Source organism: Trachurus japonicus, chromosome 6, assembly GCF_045865225.1.
Source record: "Trachurus japonicus isolate A0001 chromosome 6, Traja_1.0".
NCBI classification, from domain to species: Eukaryota; Metazoa; Chordata; class Actinopteri; order Carangiformes; family Carangidae; genus Trachurus; species Trachurus japonicus.
This window is the reverse complement of record NC_140912.1, coordinates 27,434,797-27,462,439: the sequence shown is the minus strand read 5'-3', so window position 1 is coordinate 27,462,439 and position 27,643 is coordinate 27,434,797. Positions and strand designations below refer to the sequence as shown.

At 42.0% G+C, this 27,643-nt stretch overlaps 1 protein-coding gene across 2 annotated transcripts; it reads right to left on the bottom strand.

Annotated features, from left to right (window-relative positions):
• Positions 1–150: 150 nt before the first annotated feature.
• Positions 151–26,767, bottom strand: far1 (fatty acyl CoA reductase 1). 2 transcript variants are annotated; one of them, XM_085780083.1, is made up of 13 exons: positions 26,611–26,767; positions 17,056–17,171; positions 16,356–16,472; positions 14,011–14,186; positions 12,278–12,457; positions 10,795–10,972; positions 9,968–10,012; positions 9,264–9,391; positions 9,097–9,164; positions 7,629–7,800; positions 3,682–3,811; positions 1,927–2,054; positions 151–993 (listed from the first exon to the last, which is right to left on the bottom strand). In XM_085780083.1, the coding sequence occupies exons 2-13, from the start codon at positions 17,125–17,127 to the stop codon at positions 834–836; spliced, it is 1,554 nt and encodes a 517-aa protein (XP_085636209.1). In that variant the 5' UTR covers positions 17,128–17,171; positions 26,611–26,767; the 3' UTR covers positions 151–833. The 2 variants fall into 2 exon arrangements, with proteins under 2 accessions (XP_085636209.1, XP_085636208.1); XM_085780082.1 differs by lacking the exon at positions 7,629–7,800 and adding an exon at positions 5,954–6,125 and having other exon boundaries at positions 786–993.
• Between the last annotated feature and the right edge of the window lie 876 nt (positions 26,768–27,643).

The following is a 27,643-nucleotide window of genomic DNA, read 5'->3' as shown; positions in this document are numbered from 1 at the left end:
AGAAACAACATAAAAAAAAAACCTTGCTCATTAGAAAACAGCTTGTTAATTTCCAGAGAACCTACTGCCATAAAAAAACAAAAACGACCAGAACTACACAAACAAAAACAAAACAAAACAAAACAAAAAGAGCTGACAGATGTGACCCACACAGCAGATGAAGTGGTTATTTGTGACAAAATAAACAAAAAAAAGAGTCCATGTAGAGAAAGGAGCGACGGTGCAGGATCGTGGAGCCTGGACTGACTCAAAACCAGCCGAGGACTTTTGCAGCGGAGCGTCATCCAGTGCATAGCTTTGTTTTGCAGACGGGCAGCCGGGCGAGCAGACGAGACAGATGAGACGAGACGAGACGAGACGGAGCGGGTCAACAGGAAGTGCTTCGGAGTAAAAGCCGGCACCAGAGAGAGGCTTAGAAATGAACAGGATCGGTGTGTGTAGGTGTGTAGGGGTGTGTGTGTGTGTGGGTCCTGTTTCTTTGACGAGTCCGAGTGCTGTTAGTCTGAGCGTTGCGGGGTAAAAAATCCATGCCCTCTGCGTGAAATGCGAGCGAGCGATGGGGTTAGATAGATCTGAGCTGTGCAACATGTGGAGGCTCGTCCGGTAGCTCCGTGTCCACGGTGTTCAACAACGCTGCCTTTTAATCCGAGAGTGTGAGGGCGAACCAACGACGCGGAGGGAGGCCAGCGGCAGACAGACAGACAGTGTGTGGAGCCGTTTTTTAAAAAAAGGGCCCTTTATCATCCGAAGCCAGCGTGTTCTTCATTCCTCCGCCCCTCCACGCCACACCACCGTGTACCCTCCCCTCCGGCGCCGCCGCCGCCGCCGCCTCATTATCTCATGGTGGAGGAAGCTCTGAAGTAGGAGAGGAATTTGAAGCAGAGGCTCACCACAAAGTACCAGATGTTTCGGGCCATCTGGGAGCGGGCGATGAACACGCGCCAGATGAGCACGACCAGGATGGTGTTGAAGGTGTAGCGGATGTTCCTCAGCCTGGAAAACAAAATCACAAGTTCAACAGAGAAGAAGCCAGACTGAAGGTGGAGCACAGGGAATATCCAAGCATGAACGTGCTCAAAAAAAGATATAAAGATGTGATTTTTACAAGATACAAGGAATACTGACAAACACTAGTCAAAAACTAATGTTTTCTTTGTTTGTCTTATAGTTTATGTGGTAAGTTTGTGTTGTCTTCGTCTCTAATGGCATGTGTATGTATGTAGGCATAAGCATTTATGTGTATGTTGAATATAATATCTACACGAATTTATACCTAAATTAGAAGTATAATTAAAATAATTGGTTATTGCATAATAAAAACCTATTACATAATGATATAACCAGGAAGCTAAAAAGAGAAAAGGCAGAATTGTAATTAGAGGGTGGGATTAAATAACTCCTTTCGAATATGAAATATACATACAGTATATACATCATATGTTATTTGTGGTTAGATGACCACTTTTATTTATTTATTTTGTTTATTATTGTTATTTTTGGTTGTTTTGTTTGTCACATATTCAAATAACAAAAGAAGGGAGAAAGAACATCAGAGAAAAAAAACTCAAAGTGTACAAAAACACAAATCACATCAAGTGAAGTGCTTCTCTTTTTATATCACTCTGCTGCTGTGTGCCATTTTTAATTAATCCACTTTGGGCTTGAACAAAGCTGATGTAAATTATTCAGCGGAGGATTACTGCCACTGTAAAACTCATCGCTGACAGATGCAGAAGACGTCAGCACTAAGTGGAAGGATGAAGTGAAGTACTTGACAGATCTAGAGGATATGTGAGCGCTAATGCAGAGATTTATATCTATAGTGACCTAGATGTAAAGAGCTGTCAGCCAGCCAGATGTCTGTCACAGTGTTCGTGCTCCTCTGAGCTGCAAACGACTGCATGTTTGATTCCAGTGGGTTCATACTTGTTGAGGTGTTTGCGTGCAGCGGGAAGCCCCGACAGCTCCTCGTTCAGGACGTATTTCTTGGTGCCCATGCAGTAACTCTCCATGTACTCGGCCCAGTGCAGCTGCCGCACGTCGAAGTTAAACACCTGCAGGAAAGAGAATTAAAGAACATCAGTCCAGTTATGTAAAGAGGGGAACATATTTTACATGAACAACTGCTTCACTATCGAAATGATAGTAAATTAAAAAACAAATACAACATTTTAAATCAGAAAATTTTAAATGATATACGTAGGTCTGAAAGTCAAATTCCTCAGCCATGACTGCAGGACTGAGCTACAACAGTGCTAAACGCTAATGCATGTAACATTTACCCAGTTTACAATCCTAATTTAGGCCGTTCGCATGTTGACATTTGATAAATCAGACCATATTTGTAAATAGCTCATGATTGACCCAGAAATTAATGTTATTTTTTTGAGTTGCCCCTCACTATTCTGATTATAACTTTGTCCTGTGAAAATCCCCAGAGATCAGCACTTTGACAAATACTCAACACAGCCTGTAAAATCTTCTGAAAAGTATTCAAATGTGGCTAAAGATAGAAAAACCTACGGTGGATGAGTGGGCTGACATCATTTATGACATTTTCAAGATGGAAAAAATTACTTTGGCCGTAAGACTCCAGACCAGGTCCGTTATTGAAAAGATGGGAAAGATGGATTATGCATGTCACACCGGTTCAGCCATCGATTATCTAATGCCATGTCTTAGTTATGCCCCCCCACCTTTTTTTTTTCCCATAACCATTTTGTACAGGTGTTTAGTTCTTTAATTTATATTTTGTAGATTTCAGGAGGACCAATCATTCATTTCTGTATCATTTATGGAATCGCAAATATACTGCTGTGTGATTCAGTTGTAACTTACAGATGAATGGTGAATTGTTATGTGAATGAACATGTGAACCATAGAAAATCGTAATAAAAAGAGAATTGAAAAAAGAAAAGAAAAGGAGTGTAACTAGTTGAAATAGTCATTGATTACTAAAGTGAAGGTTATTGTCAGCAGCGTTGCCTTTCAGCCACTGCTCAGGGACTTTCATTATCTGAACATCTGAGCAGTAGTTTGTGCCTCATGTCTTAGTTTGTGTGACGGCGACGAGGGGAAACAAAGACTTCCTCTGCACAGAGCTGATGATTTTCTCAGACAACAGGCCGGTGTGTTGAAGTGTTGAATATTACAGGACAAGAAGTGTAATGTGTCCAACAGGACGCTCACGCCGGTCCACTCAAGTTTCCGCATTTTTCCCAGACACTCACAGAACAACATCGTCTTTCACCACCAACTGACATCAGCAGCGAATGAATGACTCAGTCCATTGTGCACAGTTCACTAGCAGACATTAACGCACTTGAGTGATAATGTGAGTGCTGCCGTCTGCAGAGTGTGGATGTCTGTGACGTACGTGTGTGTGTGTGTGGGCGTTTACACGGACGACGGGAACAAAGCGTGAATTATTTTAGTTTTTTATTGTTATTCATATATATGTTGATTGTTCATCATTTATATATTTCTGATTGTTCATTTGCATGTTCTGCTCTCTTTGTATGACATTATGTTAACTATAGTTGGAGGCATCTACTGTAACATCTTCCAGCACCGTAAATTATCAAATTGTTCCTTTTACTTGTGTATTTTTAACTGTGCAAAATAAATCTAACTCTAAATTACGTGATGTAGAGTTTCTAATGGGATCTCTACTGTAGCTACCTTCTTATCCTCGGGGCTCATCTGGTTCATCAGCATGGTCATGTTGTCGTTGTTCCACACCCAGGAGTGACTGGTGAAATACTCCAGGACCATCATGGCTTTGTGGAGGCGAGTGATCGTCTTCATCATCCTTAGATAATCAGAGGAGGAAGAAGAGGAGGAGGAGGAAGAAGAAGAGGAACAGATCGACGTTGAAATGATAAAAGAGATGATTAGGTCCAGAGAGAAGATGATTGACAGACAGAGGAGAGGAGGATTGTGGGAAATAAGCAGAGGAGGAGGAACAAAAGGTAGGACAGATCGAGGAGGGGGGGCAGGATATATGAACACGTAAACGAACAGTGGTGTGTGCACCAAGAACCTTCAGAAACGTACAGATTATATAAAAGATTTGTTTCACTAATTTGCCAAATAACCAGAAGGGTTGCTGTTGAAATGAAATGTGAAATCGTGACAGTGATGACTCATAACTGGATTTAATCTGTGTACAAAGCAGGAGGACAGACAGACACAAACACATTAACATTATCTAACAACTGGACCCAGGAAACTAAAATCAGGTCAGACTCGGCGATTATTTACTAAAAATAATTAAAACCCAGAGACAAGATGAATGAACTCTGACGTCCAGTCACAGTAAAAAAAAAAAAAACGTCCTCCTGTTAACACAACTGAATCCAGTTACTGTTATAAACTTCCTTTCTGTCGGTTCTGACTCGGTGGGTCTTAGTTTAAGTGTTATGGTGTAAGTGGGTGAGAACAGTGAGGATCATCAGTCGGTCTCTGAGTCTTCAAACTGCGCCAAACTTTTAGTTACTGATTAAAACTTCAAACCAGGGATGTCACGATTACCAAGTTGTTTTCACAATGAATCACTGTAAACGCCACAATTAATTCATCGTAGAGGTTCCTAAATACCATCACTTTCCAAAAAAGATTATGTCGGAACCATATCGGCAGATGTTGCACCAAAATAAAGGCAAATGCACAGATACTGGTCCATTTACCTAATGTAACATTGAATTGGTAGGAATTTAAATGTTTAATTTGTATTAAAAGAAACCATTAAAATATACTTAAACATCTGGTATATGACAATTAATGACTTGAATATTTCAAACACTGCCCCTGGGGGATTAATAATTGGTCCTATATTAATAGATATTCAAAATATTTTGTGCAAATAATTAGTAATGTGAGTATATTTTGACCATATTTGATTTTATACATTCATAGTGTTGTGAAATGAATCAATGCGTAATAATTGTGATAATAGTACCAAGAAAATCTATAATCGTGACATCCCTACTTCAAACTGTGTGTGAGTATGAACAGATTAAATCATCAGGACGAGGCTGCGGAATGAGACGCCGTCACATCAACGTTTTAGACCCAAATCGAGGCAGATTGAGATGACTCAGATTCCTCCTGTGAAGGTGAGTGATTCAGACGACGTGACAAACATGCATGGACGATCAGCACACAGAGCGAGGCAGGCGGAGGTATAATTACTTACAGCTGGTGACATACCCAATTAGGATCAAACCATCACACCCCGGGGATGTGCGTTAGCTACTGAGCCAAAGTAATTTCAGACATCATCTAAAACACGTCATGCAATTTTGGCCGACAAAACGCTTCTCTTATAATATAAAAGGCCTTTTTTTTTTAATGTCTGAAATACCTCTGGTTTGGGAGAACAGAGCAGGAAGGAGGAGTGAAAGAGGAGTGCATCAATGTGAATGCCAGTCAAAAGGGGGGAAGGTTGTTTTCAGTGGCACATAAGCCGCCGCCGTCGAATGAGCTCCAGTCTAGACCGATCAAAAAGTCCCATGGTGTTTCAGGATTTTCCGTGATTGGGTGAGAAGTATGGGGGTGACAATGATGGATGTCATGATGTTCACACAGTATGGCTTGTTCTAAAATAAAAAAGGAAAGAAAGAAAGAAACTCTTCTTCTTTGAATAAAAGTTGCTTGTTTTTAAAAAAAACCAAACTGTCATGACACTCGTCGTTGTAAACAAAGTCCAATTGATGCCAAGAACAAAACAGAAAACTCTAAAGTTTCTTCTGCCCCCCCCATAACCTTCCTTTGTTCCCACCATCCCACACAATCAGCCAGTAGGAAACAAACAACATAAACAAAAACATAGTGGAGGAGGGTGTGGAGGGGCGGGAACAAGTGGGAGAGGTCGGGGCCGACTGTGAGGGGGAGGGAGGATGCACAAAAAACCAAAAAAAGGGGGAGCGAGGGGAGGGGATGTCAACCTTACCGGGGCTTGCGGCCTGTCAACCTGAGATAGCCGTCATAGAGCAGGGCTGGCAGCGTGTGGCTGACAGCGGTCCAGTACTGATTAGTAAAGGGGTTGGAGCGCAGATTGACATTGGGCCTTCTGAAGGCCTGCTCTAAGGGATTGGTCTTGAAGGTCATGTTTATACAGTACTCTGTAGGAGAGAGATACACAGATGACAGGACAGGGAGGACACAGAGAGGACGAGGTGAAGAAGAATGTGCTGCCTTTTCATTGACACTGGGCAAAGATGGAGGCCCTCTGTATCTGCCAACCTTGTCGTTGAGGATTGTTTTTAAAAAAAAGAAAAAGAAAAAGGGATGGTTCGGTTGTGTGAGGTCGTCACGCACAGTCGGTACTTTTCCTGCAGTAGATCCGACTGCACCAGCAGAGTAAAGCTGTGTGAGAAACGGCCACCAAAGCAAAGCAATCCAATATCCTTTAAACAGCACTTTCCTTTGGCTCTACTACAGATTTTGGACTGTGTCGCACTTCTTTCTGATTTACTCAGCTGAAATAATACTGCTGAATATTACACTGTGCTGCACAGTGCAGATGAGAAAACTATTACAAATTTTTGTTTCAAACTATTCCACTCTTCTTTACATCACACAAACTGTCCAGGCCTATTTACATATTTAGTCCTATTCTAGTCTATTAACTCCAAGTGCGGAAAACTCCTGGACAGCAATGCTGTTCACGATTCAATCAATGGAGCGGTATATAATGGCATTTGTATAACGGTATGCATTTGTGTAGTCTCATCTGTCATAAATAAGAGATTACTGGTTACGGGGCCTGTTTGTGTCGTGGTGCTGCAGAGACGAGAGCTGGGACACCGGGGCAGAAGCTCTGATCTTACAGGTTGGTCTTGTGTCAGCCAAGAGACGCTAGGTGGAAGGTAGAGAGCTTCTATTCTCCCTGGAACCAGTTACAAGTCATTTATTAAACCATCACAATTACCCCAAAGCTGTTTAATTAAGCTAGCACAGCCTAATTAAGCTAAAAATCCTGCATAGTTCCTCATTAATCAATATCTATCAGGCGTACCAGTACATTAAAACAGACATTGGATTGGTGGCCCTGTGCACAGCAGCACGCAGCTCAAATCTACTGCACGTAATGTAAAGTCTATGCACGACTACCTCACATTAAAACCCTGAACGATCCCGTTAATTTCCTCACTGAGACAGTTCAGCAGAGCTTTATCTAGTTTTTTTTAAGAAGGGCCAACATCTGTGTTGGGTTCCCAAAGGCGTCCTCAGACTGAAGCCCCCTCAGTCCACTGATCAGCTGGACTGAGACGACGTTAGTGCTGACTTTTTGGGAGCCCAACTGAAAACACTGCAGGTAGCAAAGATGTAAAAAAGAGTGCAGAACCCGTCGGTAGCCCCTCCCCCTGCGCGAGCAGGAGAGCGGCTGGGTTATACATCCTTCGGCTCCCAACATCACTGAACACAAGCGTCCTCGTCAGCATCACAGCTACATCGTTAGCCTAGTGCGCTAACTGGGAAAGTGACAGGAGTAAAAAAAGCAGCAGAGATGTGTGTGCGTGCGTGTGTGGCGAGGCGTGGGAAGCGAGGGGGTGGGGGTAGGGGGTTGGCGTTAAAACAGCAGAGGTTGTATGGCACGTCCGAGTCGGCGACGATGAGGTTACCTGGGCTCTCGTCCAATCAGCCTGAGGTACAGATCATAGAGGAAGGCCGGAGCCTTGTGGCTCACGGCGATCCAGTACTGATTGATTAGGTGATTGGATGTGAGATTAACATTGGGCCGACGGAAGGCCTGCTCGAGGGGGTTCCTCTTGAATGTGGATATTACATGGTACTCTAAGAAACAGAAGGTTGTGTCAAGTCATCAATGAGCAGGAAAGGATTTCTAATACACTTCTTTGTTTTTTTATTCCTGACTAAAAGTTCAAACAAAATAATCAACTGACTGTCAGCTACGCTGATGTTTTTTTTTTTGTTTTTTTTTTTTACATTTTTATGATGCAATTAATGCAAAACTGGCTTTAAATGTCTATTGGAGTTGAATGTGATGTTGAAAATTTTGAATAATCAAGTCAAATCAACACTTGAACTTCACTGAGGCAGTAATTATTTGGAGAAACAAGGCACATTAATAGCTGTTGTGGAGCTTTTAATCACACCACTCAATCTTCCCTCCAGATTATTGTAGAGTCTAAACTTTCTATTTTCAAACTGCTGTTACTGACGTGCAGAGCTGCAGAGGTCAGAGATGCTTTAAAGAGTTTTCCACTGATTTGGCATTGAACATCCATGATTCATTGGGCACAGTTAAAAACAATCACAACCGATGCAGCAGAAATAGAAATATAATCTTTTCTTCAATTTATTCCTTCTCCTTGTCCAAACCTGCTACTTTCATTGGTGCAATGTAAATTAAGTGCTGATGTTTCAGTCTGTGGTTCAGGTGTGTTATTCTAGCAGCGGCTAAAGTCGCCTCCATCTAAATCTACAGAGGATTGTGTGATGTGATCAAAAGCGGCTACAGTAGAGCTACCCAAACGGGCGTTCTGGAGAAATTGTTTTGTCAATTATATTTTCAAAATAAAGATTGAAGTTAAATCTGAAAAAGTACTGATTGGTCATATTATCAGATTATTTTCCGTACTTTCAGTTGGAGGATGTTTTCATTCTGAATGTGAAAATCAAATGTCCTACTTTCATTCGTCTTCATTTCAAATTTTTTTTTTTAAACCATGGGTTGTTTACAAGATTTTCAGGTCATGCCCTGAGCAGCAGAGCAGTTTTCATTTCATTTTTGAAAACAAACCAGTAGGTCTGCATTGCTAATTTTCAAGTTGAGTAGGACTGAGTGTCAATCGTCTTTTGTAAAGAAACAGCATCACAAAAAAAAAAAAAAAAAAGGACAAGAGGTGCGATTGTTAAGTCCAAGAATCACAGACACACAAAGCGACTAAGAAAATGTCTCAGCACTGGAGCTCTGAACCAGGATCCGTAAGGAACAGGTGAACACACAGGTGTGGCAGACAGCGGATCAGGTTACACTCGGGTTGTGTCACTGGACACCGTCTAATCCTACAGTCTGAAGGGCTTTTACAGAGACTGTGTTTAGGAAAATGAACAGAGATGCCATACCAACTTCACCCCAGTGAAACGGGTTGATCCCACCAGTCGTGCAGTTGTACACCAGGATGTTCTTAGGCCTAAAATCAAAAAATAAAATAAATAAATAAACACCAAAGTGTCAAAGGAGAATTAACACAAGTTCAAAGTCACAATAATGAATGTGACAACATGCCAACCTGTTGCCTGTTTGTGATCCGGAGTACCAGGCCGCAGCCACTGTGGCGTTGATGACCACGTCCACAGGAACCAGGTCGGCCACGGCGTCGTTGGACGCTCTCATCGTGCGCAGGATCCCCTTACCGGCCTACAGAGGGCGGGACAGACGGTTAACACAGCTGCTAACGGCTCCTCAGAGATCAGAGGAGGAACATCTGCACATGGCAATCACAGCTTCCTACGAGATATAAAAACTGGCATTTAAACCGTTTTCTTACTGATTGGTTTATTCAGCAGTTTCTACACTACTGCAAAGAACTACTCAAACTCCAAGAGAAGAGATTAAGATAAGATGAACAGCTTGTGTTAATTGTCTAGTAAATGTGTCCTCATGTCTAGAAGAGTTTCAAGCTGCAGTGGGGAATGCATTTCAGGATTTGGGCCCATAAGATGCCAAGATTTGAAAGGATAATTTTCAAATCAACAGAAAATTAAATGGAAAATATTTTGGATAAATTAAATTTTCAGGTTCCTTCTTTCTCATGAGTCATTCAATATTTAGCAGTGGGCCAGGTTTGAGCATTTTGGACTTTAGAAGATTGTAAAAAATGTCAATCAATAATCCATGTTCAATCAATTTACCCCATATTCTGTATTAAAGTAGGCTGTTAAGTGAGGACAACATGGATAAGTACTTAGACCACCTTAACCATCCAGTACTTACTGCAATGAATATTCCACTTGGTCCATTGAAGTTATCAATCCAACCCTGCAAGAGCAGTCAGAGGAAAGCAGCATGGATTAGTTCACAAAGGGTTAACTGAGTCAGTGTAAAAAAAACTAAACAAAAAAAACGAAACATTGAATCACTTTATTTAAAACTTTTGTCATTGTCGCCACCATAAAAGATCACATTACACACACTCACTCACTCTGTGTTGCCCAACACATTTTAAATGTTCCTAAACCAGAAATCCAACAATCCCTCTGCTAAAGGTGTAAAAAGGTGTTCAGAGCTTCTTTACTCCACATTCCTCACATTCCAACTCCCACCACCATCTACTCAACAGCACAGAGCGTCTGAGTGTCGACAGCAGTGAGGCGCAGCTGGTTTTAAACACTCCCCCAAAACATCACCGCTTGTTTGTTCCCTGTTGAGATTATCTTTTATTTTCTTGTACCAAGTATCTAATCTCACAGTCACTGTGGTAACAGCTTCCTTCCTTACATTCAAGGGCAGCAGCTCTAAACACAAAACTTTTTTCATCCTGATTGTCTTCTAAAGAACAGTACATTCTCCCTTCAATACTTTTAAAAGCATTAAAGATGTTCTGCGGTATCTCTCTGCGGGCTGGCACATGTTTTTGAAACCAGGACAAACTCTGAAAAAGCAGCTGTGATCAGGCTTTCTTCAATATGCTTTGCTTTTTCTTGGTATGTTTTAAACAGCATCTATAATTACTCTGGGGTACAGTGGACTGCTTCTATTCAACAGAAGAAAAACAACAATAACATGAACTCGGTGCAGCACTAATGCTCTGAGTGACTCACTGGGAACGGCTCTTTCCAGCTGGCTCCAACGATGGAGGGTCTGATGATGGCTACGTTGAGGTCTCCAGCTTCCTGCTGCACCAGATACTCAGCCATGGCTTTGGTGAAGGTGTAGGTGTTGGGACGCTTTCCGATCAGCTTCGGAGTTAGTGCAGATACCAGCTCGTCGTCCATCCAGCTGAAGAGGAAAAACAAAAACAGAATAAGGCTATATTAACACAGAAACAATCTGAGCAGAAAACGCAAAAGTGGCGTTGCGTTCTCACTTTTTATTCCATGTTTAGATGAGCGTTTTGGGGGGAAATCTGCATGCATTACCGTGACGCAAAAGTTTGTGGAATTCAATGTCGTATGCACACCAGGCGGCTACTAGGTGGCAGTGTGAAACACACCACAAAGTCTGCGCGCCTGCCTGTGACGTAAACGCGCACGCAACGTGAGCCGATCGGAGCCGAACAGAGCAGACTTTTGTGTTTTACCCTTTAGACGGGAATGCAACAGTGGAGCGTTTTTAAAAGGATAGATCATTAACAGCTCACGGCTCTGCTCCGCTGTTCTAAAAATAGCTTGCACCGACAATTAAAGGTAACGAACCTACTGCTATGACTATAGGGATTATGGCAATGGGCCAGTTTGCCAAAATGTTGGACTATCCCTTTAAGATTTCTGCTCTGGAGGGTGGTTTCACTTTTTTTTGCGTTTTAAGCCCCAAAAACGCTGTCACCGTCGAAACAAAAGGCACATCCCAAGAAATATTTTGTTGTTTTCACCTGCGAGTGTTGTCATGTAAACGGGGCCTAAACTTCAAAATCACTCAACTTCTTACAGCCCTGACATGGAGCAGTGGAAATGTGACTGTATTCTCCAAACTGGGGATGACGCATCATGTTTACATTTACGTCAGTGACCCAACTAATTTCCTACCGACTGTCTCTACTGACCGAGAGTGATTCAGCAACAAGGAAGTGGCCCGACCCTTTCCATTGTCCTCCAACTTCCCGTCCACAGAGGAAGTGTTCACAGAGACTAGTGCAGATACTCTACTACACCTAAAGCAAATAGGTCACTTATAATCTGTACATTATCTACCAAACACTGCATTACTGTCACACAAACGCAAAGTTATACATTACAATCCCTCAATCACTTCACTAATCTCCACTCACTCTACCGGCTTCTAATGCTTTACTAATCTATCCCGACAGCTGAGACTGGCAGCCTCTACAACATTAGTGCTACTAAGCAGCCATTTACCGGACGACCATGGCTTAGGCTGGTTTGATAATACCTTCCCACTTCCTTTTTATGCATCAAGCAATCCAAGGATACACAGAATCCTTTTAAAAACCTCCGTAATCCTACGCTACTGTACCCTAACCACTGGTCCGTCCCTAAATCTGTCCACACACACTGAGTGAAACAATCACTACACTACAGTAATGTTGATGGTGCAGTAGAAACTCAGCGGTCCACATCAGCTTACTCCAGAGAGTCGATGAGTCGGCGGTAGTCTATCGGGGGAGGGTAGACGACCTCCTCGATGAGCTCTCGGTCACAGTTTGCGTAGGCTGTGGAGACGTGGAGGAAGATCTCCAGGTGCTTCATCCTGTGGGCCAGGGCCAGCATCTTCTGCGTGGCCAGGACGTTCAGCTGCATCGCATCTCTGAAAGGGAAAAGGGAATTTACGTATGTATACAGTATATCTGGAGGAGATCTGATACCTAACAGATATGAAATCATAGTTCCCACTCTTGTCTTGAAATCATTTTCCAGGACATTTTCAGCTGCTACAGTCTGACAGACATCACATGTTATTACATCATACATGACTATTGATGCATCTCCGACCTATTCATGCTTTGGAGAAGTGTTGTTTTCAACAGTTGTACCTTATTTTGTACATTTAACCCGTTTGTTTCTATGTTTATTCCTCTCTCACCCCCAGAAGTCTTATTTAAAGATGTGCAGCAGCAACAATTATGAATTTATCATAGAAATAATACTGGTAACACTCATCAACTCAAAGATTGATGGAAAAATACTTTACTGATCCTGTAGGAAATTAATTCAAAGTCGGCTAGTTCTCTCGCTAGGTACTTCTCTGGAAAATAAGTCCTTAGGGGTCTGAAAAAGTTAAATAAATAGAGCTCTGGTAATTTTCCAGGACAACTCAAACTTTTCCAGGACATTTGACTTTTGTTTTCTCATTTTCCATGTGTTTTCATGACTGGAAAATTGGTCAACGATTTCCCAGGAGTCTGCTTTTTATAAAAACAAAACATTTAACAGTGAGAATTGGGAATGGAAAAAAAACAAACATTAACATACAATTTAAAAAAAAAAAATCTAAATAAAACCCCAAATAGTACAAATTGTAAACATTAAACATACAAAGCAAGAGAAAAAGAATAAAAGGAAGTATAGAAAAAAAGACTAAAATAGAGCATAAAATACAAGTTTGCAGAAATGATAAATGAATTAGGTGGACAGAAAAAGCCCAAATCTTTCTGTGTTTATCTTATATCAAAACCGATTATCAGCTGACAACTCATCAAGTAAAACATTCCCTGGCTTCTCCGATATGAAAATTTGATGTTTTTCTTTCGTCGTGTACAAACTTAGCCTGCTGGGAGAAGAACTTTTTTGGCCATGCAAATTTCTCAGAATTTTAGTTCAAGGTCAAGAGATCATGATGTGTTAAACAGGAAGTTAGCGGAGAAGCAGGACCACGTGTCAGCGTACTCTCTGAAGAGCCAGAGATAGATGGATAGATTTCTTTATTGCCTGCCACAAAGGGTAGCAGAAATTTGTCTTTGACAGGGCTCATCACTTTACATACACTCAAATAAAACACAGTAAGGCAATAAGTCATTGATGTTTGGTAGAAAGTCTTTTTGTTCAGTATAAAACCCTGCGTCGTTTCCTGCAGATTAAACTCATTTTGCTGCTGCAGGAGGCGTGTCAAGCAGGTGTCAAGTGTCTCTGTGTACTGCAAACAACAATCAGCCCAATCTGTCAACACCGCCCTGCTTTCACTGCCAAGTCAAGTAAATACCCATAATATTACACATTGACCTGCCTGAGGTGCCATTAATTTCACACCATCATCATCATCATCATCAGTCAGTAACAAGAGCCATTAGAGAGAAATGTAGGCTGGAGAACGGTGCACATATTCACGTTAATAATTAATTCATTGAGGATAAAAGAACTCACTTGAGCGGCTCATTGAAGCGGATGGTGGCGGCGCAGTGGAAGACGACGTTGATGTTCTCAGCCAGGATGCTCTGATCCTCTTTACTCAGATCCAGCTCCGGCAGCGTGAGGTCACTCTTGACTGCGATGATCTTCCCTGCAAAGTCTGGCTGCTCTTCTTGCAGTTTTTCAAACAACTGATTGGGGGAAAAAAACAGAAGAAAAAGGGAGTTAATTATGTCACAGTAAAAAAAGAAAAGCAGAAAACAAGCTGAGAACAGGTAGAAATCATTCGACTTTGATCCAGCACACAGATCTTTGAGAGAGTTTTCTGAAAACAGTGTTTGGCTGATGGCACAATACTTTGTTCTCCATCTGTTCTCCTTGAACAGAACCCAGCTCTCTCCCTTCTTCTTCCCATGGGTGGCTTCTTCTGATGCCTCCCATTATCTAGAAGCTATTGATTTAAGCGCCGTCAGCCCACAGTCGGTTACACCCAGCAGCCTGTTGCACCAGCTCAACACAGGTTGGTTCTTGTTCGAGCGTTAAGTCAGCACGGCTGTGTGGCAACGAGTCGACTGTTGACTCAAGCCAACTGTAACAAAAACACCATTTTATTAGAGTGTGCGCATATGAATGTTAGGAACAGGTTAATCCAGACTAAAAATAAATTATCACTGTAGGAGCAGAGGAGATGAATGTGCTTTTCTGTTAGTTAAGGTTAAGGATTGTTTTGGTGTCGTCACTGTGATTACTTTGGTTTAAGTTTGTACACTTTTTTATGAGTTAATCCTTTTTTTGTTTTGTTAATAAACCCACTCAGTGAGTTTTTTGTTGGCGCGTCTGACATCCGGGCTCCTTCTTAGCGGCTCTTTAGGTGAAAGTCGCTACAATCATTATTATTACTTACAGAGAATGCAGCTAAAAGTGCTTTACAACGAAACTAGGACAAACACAACGAAAATGATCAACAGCTGCTGATTCTCCAGGCGTCCGCTACAAAGATGAATTAATTAAACTTCAAACTGTAGAAAACATGACGGCACTGAGTCATTTGTTTGTTTCATATATTCATTTCAGGAATCATTAACTCATTGCACATTTCACATCTCTTCAGTGAACGTTCAAGTCACACACTTTATATAACATCCACTGCGCTTTCAACAAAGAAAAACGCTTTTACAAAAGGCTATTTGATTTAAAAATGGTCATAAAAGACCAGTAGGTTAAGTGTTACAGTATGTATTGGGTGAGGCAACGTTGACAACATTTCCTTTGAAGAGAGATGTTTGAAAAGATATGGGAACCGTTTAATGTGTTTGTTAATGGTATTGATCTAGCAATTGACAATGTAGAGGAATAAGTAGTCAATTACGTAAACTTTATAACAGGAATAATGACTTCTAATACCCGCAATTATATTAGGCCATTAAATTACGCACAAAGTGTTTTATGACTGAGTAGACATTTGCAATTTGGTTTTGTTCTGTTTACAACACTTGTACCACAGCAGGTGCCTTTGTTAATGAGGCCCAGGTCTACATATTTGATATAACTATATAAATACAAGTGTATGTAAGAAAATGCTAATAAGTATATTGTTTTAAAAAAAAGAAAAGAAAATGGCCATAAAGGGCTGGATGGAAAACTCCTTGCTACTGTAACAGGAATAAAGCAGAGAGGAAAAGAGGAAGCAGCCAGAGACAAAACCAATTGCTGACCGTTTCATTGTTGTTAGTCAGACTGTCCACGGTCGACAGAAGCTCTGGAGATTTCAGCCTCCTCCTCTTCCAACTCGCCATTCCTCTTTTTCACTCATTCACCATTGAATCAAACTCAAACATCAGTAAACAAGCACCGACAGGAAGACATTATCGCTCTCTCATGTGTGAAAGCTGCATTTCTTCACGTCTCCTCTGATGCACCAACAAGACTTTAAATTCCTCGTTTTTAACTCCTGACATTAGTGGATCTGTTTCCACAGCAGCTCCTGAAACCTTTTAGTCGACGTCGGGGGCTGTAAACGAGAGAGGGGATCAGTCTGTCACAGGAAATGTGCACGAGATAAAAATATCTCTGAAATATTTCCTCTGGGTCTCCAACAGCATGTTCTGCCCAGGGGAGATGGAGCTTTGAGGTACATCACAACATTAAAGCTGCAACCGGTTGCAATGTGCTGCACGTTTTTGTTTGTTTTTTTAATCCCTCACACACAGTGCGACTCCCATAATAATACGTTTAAATTAACATGTTAAACCTACACACAGCTGGTGTTAGTGGCTGCTGAGCTACTTCTCCTTTTCCACCTCACCCCTGCAAAAAAAACAAAAACCATCAGATCGATTTCACCCACTGTGAGTCCTCACCTTGCAGTTGATAATGTCAGCGAGGCGGGCCTGGGGGCTCTGACCGGCCTTCGACCTGACCATCAAGTACACAACTTTGACTCCAGGGCATGACCTCAGCAGCTTCTCCAGCAGCACCTTTAATAATGATAAAATAAGATGTGACTTTTTTACTAGGCAGAGAAGAAAATTACACACACACACTCAAAAAATGAATCACCCTTTTGGGCCATCTATGCACAACACCTCTGAGTGTAACCTACTTTAAGTCCACTGCAGAAGTGGAGAGGAGTAAATGAGTTATTCAAAATAACAAGAACAGAATCGCTCTTTCTCCATAACAGCAGAACAGGCAGACGCAAAAATAAAAACAATGTTTGCTACGTCTTCTTGTACTGCCTGTGTTGCTGTATTGCTTGGGCGGTCCCATCTCTTATTATGGTTTTATGGCATTTGTGACTTGCCTTCTCCTTCTGTATTGTTTTATGAAGCACTTGTCTGTTTTTAAAGGTGCTATAAGTAAAGTTATTATTGTTATAAACACATTTGCTGTGAATAGTAGGAACTCTTCATTCTTCCTGATTCACCGCGTGGTGTGAGGGGAACCTGTGTGTGCAGTACTTCCTGTGTGTGTACTGCTACAGACTGCGACACCCTGTTAAAGAAGTTTCCCAGCTACGTCCTATTGGTCGACTGGTCAACCCTCACTGTTTTACTGTACCTTGCCCATGAAGCCCGTCGCTCCCGTGATCAGCACATTTTTCCCTGCATAATATTCTGGGATGTTCACCATGATGTCTGCAGTCCTGTTCAGTGACCACCTCTACACCACTCCACCTATGCAGGGGGAAAAAAACAAAACAAGAAAAAACAGATGATTAGTTACAGTTAAAAACGTTAAGACTGAAATCATGAGGCTGAAATGACGTGACATTAAAAAAAAAAAAGGGTCACTTTAAGGAAGTCAGAGTGTTGAAAGATGTAACGTCCTGTGCAGCAGTGTGCACTTGAGGAACTGCTCCAAGTTGGCAAACTTGAAACAAGGCTATTTATGTTCAGCAGCAGCACTCAGTTCAGAAATGTAAGAGACAAATACAGCGTATTCATACAAGATAAACACTTGACTTATCATACAAGAGTTGAGGTGTTTTATTTATGTTTTAGCTGCTGCATATATGCATTTAGCCGAAGTAAAGGATGCAACTCATGCTTATTTATATCATCCATTAATCTGCAACTTATTTTCTCTTGTTTAAATGTAGAAAAACAAACATATTATTAAAAATGCCCATTATAATGTCCCCATCAATAAAAGCAGTGTTTTTAAATACAGTAGCTAGTTTTCCTTTTGAGAGGCAGCTCCTGCCCAGAACACATTATTCAGGATAAAATTATGAAAAAATGTTGCAGATAAAAATCTACTAATCAAAGTAGCAGAAAAGGCTCAAAGCGCTTCACATTGAGTTATATTATCATCTAAGGCATAAACTTGCACCTTATCGCTCCAATTATGTTGGTTTTTAGGTAGACTCACACTATCTAGCTGATAACTGGCCATTCAGTCGATAACTCCACTAATAATTAACTCAAGCAGTTTTCTTACAATGGCTTGTGTGACTCCGCAATGTTTGAATAACTGTTACTTCAAATATAAAAGAACCAATCTGCCATTCAGAGTAATACCACGACTAAACTCTGCTGAATAGAAAGTAAACTGAAGTATTGTGGCACATGCAAAAAAAATTCAATTATATAAAACAAACTGCAGTAGTATGAGTTGATAAAAACCTACCACAGCATTTATGATAAAATATTATGCAATTATCTATTCCCAGCCCTTTTATCTACCAAGTGACAACATTGATTGCACAGCGACGCTTTTCATAGGTTTGAGATAAACAGAACTATCTATTGTCTGTGTGCAGGTGCAGAAATATCATCAGCAACAGGAGCAGCAGTGTCGTCATGTTCTTCAGGATCACTGATCATTTTGTCGTGCACGGTGCTCGAGTCGTATCCGACTGTGTCTGACAGAGTGACTGTAGTTGTTAAAGGTGAGAAAACAGGATTTTAAGTCTGCACAGACCAAGTTTACCTGGGATTATTTAGGTTACACTGTAAACATGATTTTGTTTTTTGTTTTTTTAAAAAGTAGATAATGCTAAAATAAAAATCGTATGTGGCATTTATAATGAATTTGGAATAAAAATGGAGTATCCCTCCATCCAATATCAAAGTGTGCTTCACTGGTTATACCTGCTTCAGCTCCAGTGGCTTCACCCCTCGTGTAATTACAGCCAAACCAGTTATTCAGCTTTGCATAGAGCCCAGACCAGGAGTACACACACACACACACACACACACACTGTGAGCAGTGTTTCTGGCCAAACTGCAGGACAGGACAGGCAGGAGCTAAGTTCACATTCAGTCCTGTGATCTTAAAAACCAGTTTCAAGAAAATTAAAAGAAAGATGACAGATGACAGACGACAGACGTGACGACATTTCTCAGTTATCACTTGGGGCCAAACAACCTGTTGGTCTGTAGTAGGTGTTGACCGCCAGCCCTGTTACTACTGCACATTACCACCAGTCAGACAGAACAGTTTCAGACAGAAAATTAAAAAAAAAAAGAGGAACTATGCAAGCCCGGTAGTTTGTCCTCTGTTTTGGTAACCCTCCTCTCGGCCATGTGCATTTGTTTACAATGAAGCCGGTGAGAAATCAATCAATAGAGCGATACATAACGTTATATATCATATACGAAGTTACAAGTATTTTTATGTAATTGAATCTTTAATAAACAAGAGATTACGGGTTAGCAGAGAGCCTCCATTAATTAAGGTAAAAATGTAGCATAGTTAAGCTACAAACCCTGCATAATTCCCCTTTAAAACTTCTGTGTGTGTGAATGAATGAATTCTGCCATCACACATGCAAACACAAAATTATAAGAAATGACAGTAAAAAGACAATTTTGTGCTACTATGACAACAGCATCACTACTGTATGCCTGCGTGGGCTCTGTGGCCCCTGAGGAACGAAGCGAGGAGGAACAGCTCCTCAGCCCCTCTGCTGTAGCGCCGGCTCTGCTCACGCTCTCTGGCCAAATGCTGCAGATGCACCATTTGCTGCATCGCATCTGTGCCAAGTGGCCGGCTCTGGCTCTGGCTCCGGCTCCAGCTTCGGCTGCAGCTCCAGCTCGCCCGCCTCCGAGAGGCTCAGCGCCGACCACGGCCGAGCTGCTGCATTCTGTCTGCAGGCAGCTCTGTGAGTCTGACTGCAGCACTGACACAGGAGAAGGGGGAGATAGTAAGGACGGAGGCACAGGGGGAAACTTTATGACAACACGACGACCACAGTGTAAACTACACAAATGGCTCCAGGCAAACACCAGCCAACTGTCTCAGAGATGATAAAGTCCTGCATTCAAACACAGACGTCAGATGTATAAATGCCTGTAAAGCATCTTTACTCTTCACTGCGCTGCCTGACTTCAGCATTTGCCAACCAAGCAGACAGTGGCCCAACACCGACCGCTTATTGCTTCAGTTAAAGAAAAACAGGGGGTGATTTGCCAACACCCAAATGAAAGATAGAGAACTTTTGCATTTACAGTAGGGCTACACTGTATGCAAAAAAACAAACTTCATATTGTGATTATGCAGCATTTTCATTTGAACTTAAAAAGCTATAAACCACTAAAAGCTCATGCACATCTCCAAAGGCAGACAGGTGTGTCGAAGAAGACCAGCGTGGTAATAAAACTGAATCAAAGGACACACTGTCTGAACTCTCATATAGTTTAATGAAAGAAGAACACCGTTTTGGTCACTAGGATACAACCTGACGAAGGTCCTAGTGACTGAGCCTCCTTTGATTCAACTTAAAAAGCTATAAAATTGCTCTGGTACCAAACAAACACTTCCCTAAAGCGCCTTCCCTTGATTGTATGATTTGTTGGTCAGGGCGTCTCTGTAGCAACACAACGCTTAAGGTGCTGCCAACAATGTTGTGACACACTTTACCTCAAAGAAAAAAAAAAACACACACACAGCCTGCACCTCCTGCAAAGTGGATCTTGCATTTGGCCATGCTGCAATTATTTATGCAGCCTTTTAATTTTAACTTGGTTTTTATTTTGCACTTTGACAGAGAATCTGTGGGACAATATGAACATTGCGGATTTTCCAAATAGTCATTACAAAGAAAAAGCAAGTTGCAGCTACTTAATCACAAGGTTTCGATTTCAGATCAATTGACCCAGAAGAGGAAATCCCTGCAACCGACTTCGATCACAGGTGTTTAAGACATTTTAAGACAGAAAACCGAGAGCTTAAGTTTCTATTTGCCATATTAGTTTGTCGTTCAAGGCCCAAATCAGCTATAGAGTCTCTCTGTCATTGACCTAACAGCCACAGCAGGCTGTCGACCGTGTTAGCACCTTAAGTTTCTTCATATGAAAAAGATGGAGTAGAAAACTGTCCCTTCAACACACTGCCATCCGCACCACACCTCCTGGTGACGATGCTGTGGTTCAGCTGATATGATGAGAAAAATCACAGGCGTTTCTCACATTTCTTTACAAACTCTTACGTTGTATGTGGGTCATTCAGGATGACAGAGTGTAAGACTTTCTGTTATAGTCCGCCATCACTCCTCCACTATTCACTCCCAGCTACTCCTGGCTTCAGTCATTAGGACGAGCCATTAGTGAATGCTTGGATTGTGTTTCTTGAAAACACTCCAATATACACATTTCCTCTTCCTCATCAACACAATTGTTTTAGCTCCATTGGTGGTTAGAAAATACTTCAAATGGGAAACAGCAAAGCCATTTGTGGGATGTTAAAATTAAGGCTGGGTATCGCTACTGATTTACTAAGGCAATTTGATTCCCATTCACAAAGTCCCAATTCCATTCAATTCGATATTAATTTAGAGATATTTCGATTTTAATACCAGTTTTGCTTGGTTATGAAAGAGATTTTCACAGAATGCAGAAAATACTCCAAATAAGAAGCAGCAAAGCCAGTTATGGGATGTTAAAATGCAGAATTTAACATTGTAAGAGCTGCTAGCAAAGAAAGGCTTGTAACTCATGATGCATCCATCCACCACTGGCAGTCAGAGCTGATAACACGCCACTGTAGGCAACGGCGTCCACATCATCGTTTCAAAAGGTGTCCATTTCCACCCATCCTGCCGAAAACACAACACAACACGACTTTCCAAACTAAAACAGGTCCAGCAGCATTTCCAAATATCTACTGAAGGATTTAAAGAAAGGCCAGAGAGCTGTGGAGGTCAGACATAGTACATATAGCAAAAGGTAATCTGGGTTCTTAAACTAAAGTGTATTACTGCGGCTGTGGCCACAGGCTCAGGCGTTGTCTGTTGTCTGTAGTGTTATTTTAAATTAGTGGGTAATTAGTGAGCTCTGTGCATGGGAAGGATTTTGTACTTACAAGAGTAATATTGTAGCAACTTGCATTAACCGCTGCACTGAACTCTGATGGACGTTCCCAGGTGCCTAAAATGGTACCTGTGTTCATACTTAGGTCAATACAACACTGTGATGTTGTTAGGCCTGATCTTGTGCCAGGATTCAATCATGGGAGCCAGAGAAAGTGAACATTGACACATTGTCAGTGCCAGACCTTGACAGTGTGCAGATGTTTTGACTTGAATAATAATAAACTTTGTGGTGTTTTATACTGAGGTTCCTCACAGATCTCCTGCATGTTTTATCCTCTATCAAAAAATCTTCACAATAAGCTTAGCTAGAAACCAGTTGAGAGCGACAGCGAGGCTGAAGCTCTGGACCGTGTGCAGCTGAGAGGTGACAACATCTTTGGCTTGGATCAAGAGTTACTGCAGGCCAGTGGGTTGATGCTGCATTCACTGGCAGGACTGAACCCAGGTTCATGTTTCCCTCTGCTGCCTCGTCTACAAACCAAGTGTGGCCATGTTTGAGAGAAAACAAGAGGCCATGAAAAATCTCTGCATCTCATCCTGAAGATGTTCCTGAAACTAATCTTTATACACCAAGATTATTTCCTGTTTACATCACTGCAGTTTTGTGTTGACATCAAAATATCAAAACAGAGTAGGGCTGTCAAAACAGAACAGCTATTCAAACAGAATTCAACTATTTTAAAAAATGAAAACATTCGAAGGTGAAAACTGACGTTGGAATCTGTGCCTTCTGCAACAATGCAAATTAACGTTGTGCGTTGCGACGTAGAGCTGCAGTATCAAATACAACCAGAGTTTTTTTAATTGCCCATTTATTCGGCTGGGGCAGTGCACCGCCGCCTACATGTTCCCACACTATACGCACACCTTTTTTAAATATCAATCGATCCGTGAACCACTTGCGTGCCGATCAGGGATCAACTGCCATCCGTTGCATCACTTCTTATAATATTTCGATTTCCCTTCTTGAACTTTTATATTGAGTTGGTAAAACTTAAGTGTGTTGTAGATGTTCCAAAACAGAGTGGACGCCGGACGTAATAATAAGCTGGTATAGGTGTATGAGTTTTTAAAAAAGAAAAAACATTAAAAATTTGAATATCATGAATATTTAACAAAAGAAGCATTCAAAATTTGAATCTGACTTGGGGGGAAGATTGACAGCCCTAAAACAGGAAGAAAATGTCGTATTGTGACAGTGCCAGCTCTTCCTCTGCAGTATTGCCTCCTATATGATTGTCCTTGAAAGCTGATCAGCCGAGACTGAAACACTGAACTCTTCTCGTCCGTATGTTAACAAACAGAAAGCTCTATAATTTTAGACTTGAGCCCTGCCAGGACCTGCTGTGGCCTTTGATCAAGTGTTTGTGAAAGAGCTACTGTAGCTTACAGTCAGACAGACTGGCAGCAAGTTGATCCCTGATGCCACATATTCACTCTGAATAATTGATCAAACACATTGTAATGCACCTGGGGCAGAGGGTAAACAGTTTACAGGAAGATGAAACTTTAAGGTTCGACAACAAACAGCCTCAGAGGAGCAATACATGTCTGACTAATGTGAAAATGTGTGTGCCGGGCAAAGCCGGGAAAATCTTTAAAGAGTTTAAAGCCTTTGCCAAAAGACATTCATTTAAAATCTCTATCGAAAAAACACCTAAAAGACCCAGTTTACATCTCCTCTAGTAGGGTTTTCCTTCGTCAACAGCGATCCAACTAAGATTTCCCCGTCACACTGGCGACAGTGGCAGGTCATGCTGGTGGCTGTGTTCCCGCAAACACCGAGATCAAGCGGATCCTTCCACAACAATCTGCTTAATTCTGTAAGAAATACCAACCCGTGCTCAGAAAATGCACCATCTTTGCACGCGGCAGGTCAAATTCAAATCACCCACATTAGTTAAACAGGACATGAGGAATGTCATGAGACTACGAGAGCTGGTCACTTTGGAAAGTGGGCCTGTCTGACTGCTACTGCTATCCAGACACAGCCTCAACTCATGTGGATGTAACCTACGAGGTAGAGATCCCTGTGAGTGTATTTGTTTGGTATGAACGCCATTTACACAGATAAACGTCTTAGCAAATTCATGTTTGGATGACATGTAAGTTTTGGGTCATTCCTTACCCATCTAACAGAGGAAGTTTGAGACACAGCGACTGAAAGCTGATGCCTCACATTTATAATCATGTTCATGCCTTGTTTTTCCACCTGAATCAATCAGCTCCAGATCTGTAATGCGATCAGTTCACATATTTGTGCCATCGGTGAATAAGCCAGAGTATATCTGATTTCCAACATCTATGTCACACAGATGACATTTCAACTCTTTTAACAGTGAGCCACATCCACATACATCACAACAGGTCTTGGGTGAAAAAGAACATTCAAAGTTTCAAATCAACCCCGCTGATGGATATTAAGGCTGCACTGTTGATCGCAATGTAATCTAAATCACAATGTGATTGTTTATATCGTCATTTTAACGTGTGGGGTAGGCTACTGGGTTACTACCATAGACTGTAAAAAGAATGGACGTAGCGTCCGTGACGTCACCCATTGGTTTGGGGGAGTCTGTTTTGTGCCGCTACTACGGGGGTTTGAGCCGCGCCATGTTGGATTCTACTTGCCATATTTGGAGCGGTGCGGCCGATGGCCGGCCGAGAGCCCGCCCACTGGCCTCGTAGCAGCGGTCGCCAGACCTGTCACTCAACGGTTCTGCGCCCTAATTGGCCAGAACTTTAAACCTAATAACAGTAAAACGGTAGAGTTTTAAAAAAATTCACCCCCCTCAGAGTGTGTGCGGGGGTAGAAACTATCGGTTGAGACCAAAAAAATGAAATGTACCAGGCTGTAAATATGTTTTTTAAAGCTGTAAAATCGGCTATTTTAACATGGGGCTCAATTGGAGTTGCTCCCTTCTGGAGCCAGCCCCCAGCGACAGCCGAGGGGATTGCAGCTTTTTGAACGCGGAAGTGAGCTTCACTTCTCAGACCGACAACTGCCCCCTTGGTTACTATGGATCGCAGGACACGTTTGTGGTCCGTGATCGAGGTGCAGACGAGTGAGTTTGGAGCTGACGAGAGGATTGAAGAAAAGAGCAGCCGTAGCCGCCGTAATATGACGACCCCGTCCACACTGAAGAGGAACTATGAAGAACTCAGCTGTAATAGAAAAGCTAAATCGAGTAGAGTCGAGCCAAGTAGAGCTGTAACTGTATAGTGGAAAAGGGCCGTTACTGTGCGTCACCAGTTCTCTATGCAGGAAAAACCCTGTACATACGTAATTTTAAGAAAGAATACTATATCGAGATATAAAAGTATCTATATCGGGATATAAAATTTTGTCCATATCGCACAGTACTATGTATGACTGCCATGGCTGAAGGTTCCTCATTGATCGTGAAACGTTGTATCTCAACAGGAACTATCCATCCAAGGCCTTCTTCATGCAAAAATCTCCATAGTTTGTGAAGAATTTCAGCTCAACTTAAAACAGCTCTTAGACAGGAGTGCTTACAGAAGTCAACTCTAAGTTAATGATAGACAAGAAATAGCTTTGCGAACGTAAATGAATGATCCACATTTCACCATTAACTCAGTATATTACATATGAAATGTATTTTTAATGGCAACTCAGGGTTAAGTAACTGTACAATGTACTTCCTCCAGTTCTTTGCCTGTCTTTTAATATTCTTGATTGTCATATGGACTATGTGTCAGAAATAAAGAATGATAACGTTATATATGAAGAACCTGATGAGGGCACCATTTCCATATCATCATGTCAAACTTGCCAGCACAACATCATTGACTGCAAAAGCACTATCATGCATCATCATCATGCAACAGTGATAATCAGATGCATATGAGGCATATAAGCCAAAGCGGGTTGTGTGTATACTGTAGCACCAGAAGAAGGAGGCAACATGGGCTGAACTCAGACTCCCCCAAAAGAAAAAAAAATGAAGGCAACGGGATCTCGTGATTTTCATTACACACAGCCGCATCACATTATTAAAACTATCACCACTAGTCACCACTCACTCACCGACCGTACATTTATATTTGCACAGCTGTGGCTTCGCTTTAAAAAAAAAACCCAACACCGTCTTCTAACTGTTTGGGGCTGCCTTTAATGTGATTACTGATTACTGCCGCCGTACCTGGAAGTGGATTAAAAAAAAAGTGAGGCACCATTGTTAAAACCGTCGACTTGGTGGTTCAACAACAAAAAAAAAAAAAAAAAAAAAAAGGAGAGAAAGTGCTGCCGGGGCGGTTCAAACCTTCCTGGGTTTTAAGCTAACTTACAACCAACGGTTAGAAAGAAAGAAAGAGAAAAAGGGAAAAAGAAAAAAAGGGAAAAGGAGAAAAAAAAGAAAAAAGAGACGACCGTTGAGAATTGGAATTGTTGTTGTTTAAACGCAGCAGCAGCAGCAGCACGGCAGCGGTTAACGTTAACGGCTGTGACATTAACGGCTGAAGTCAACGCAAAAGGGCACACGAAGTCTAAACTTTATGGCCGAATCTGCGCACATATCTCCGGCCAACAGTACAGTACAGTGCTCGGCGGCGGCGGTGGTGGTGGCAGGCACCCCTCCCTCTTACCCACCAACCCTCCCTTCCTCCCCTCCTTCCTTCCTTCCTTCCTTTGGCGCATCTCTTCCTCCACGCTGTCACCCCGCTCACGAAGCTTGTCACAGCGGCGGTTTTTTAGAGCCAACGACCACGGCTCTTCAGCGGCTCCACTGAGGCACGTACACGGACAGACAGACAAGACAGACGGTTAATGTACCTACCGGAAATGTCGATGTTTTCCCCACCCGGCTCTCTTCAACTCCACACCGTCTGATATGTGTATAATGTGAGAGTGAGTGAGTGAGTGCGGGTGTGTGTGGTGGAGACAGAGGACCGGCGTGTACCGCTACCAGCGACCGAGTGGCAGGCAGAGCGGAGGCAGCAGCTTCTGGGCGGATAAATGAACCGACGTGACGTCAACGGAGCGGCGCAAAAACGACTGGAAACAGAGGTCTCACTCTCTCTCTCACTCCTCCTACCTGCTGTTTCACCTCGGCTTGAGGCTTGAGGTCTTCCACTGAAGTGAAGTAAAGAAGAAGGGGGGAAAAAACTCACCTTTTTTTGGACGCCAATAATGTGTGAGTGTGTGTGTGACTACGGAAGTTTCAGAAGTCTAGGAAGTCATGAACCCCCGCCCACTAGATGTGGTTTCAAAAAAAGAAAAAGGGGGATCTCTAGTGGTTCTCAAACTGGGGTCCGGGGACCCCCAGGGGTCCTTGAGAAGGTTCAATGGGGTCCCCAACTTTTTCTTGAAATTTTACCACTTTTGAGAATTGAGAAGTTTTTGAGAATTTTTTTACCACTTGTTTTTATTTTTATTCATTTTTTCCTTTTTTTTTAAAGGGACAACGAGGAGTTTCTCCATCGGCAGAACGAAAAATTCCACAACAATAAAAAAGTCTCATATTAATGTGGATGAATCTCCGCTACCCACACTTGTTAATGGGCCCATTTTCGATAAATATATAGTTTTGTCTCTATCGTTATTTTGTTATTATTAGTGGTGGCGGAAATGCTGGTCGAGCCGACCAGCGTTTCCTTACTTTCGGTTTTGCGGCGAGTCATGAGAATAACGCCGCCGAATCGCCGTTTATGGTCGGAACTACAACGGTATGTGATCGTCTTCGAACCTCTGACTTTAATTATTGATGAATGAAAACATGAGTCCGTCTTGCGCCGGTCAAAGAATTTCACGGTGCGCGCGGAGGCTCATAAATGTAGTGTGAAAACGCTTCGCTTTTCCAAAACTCCTCG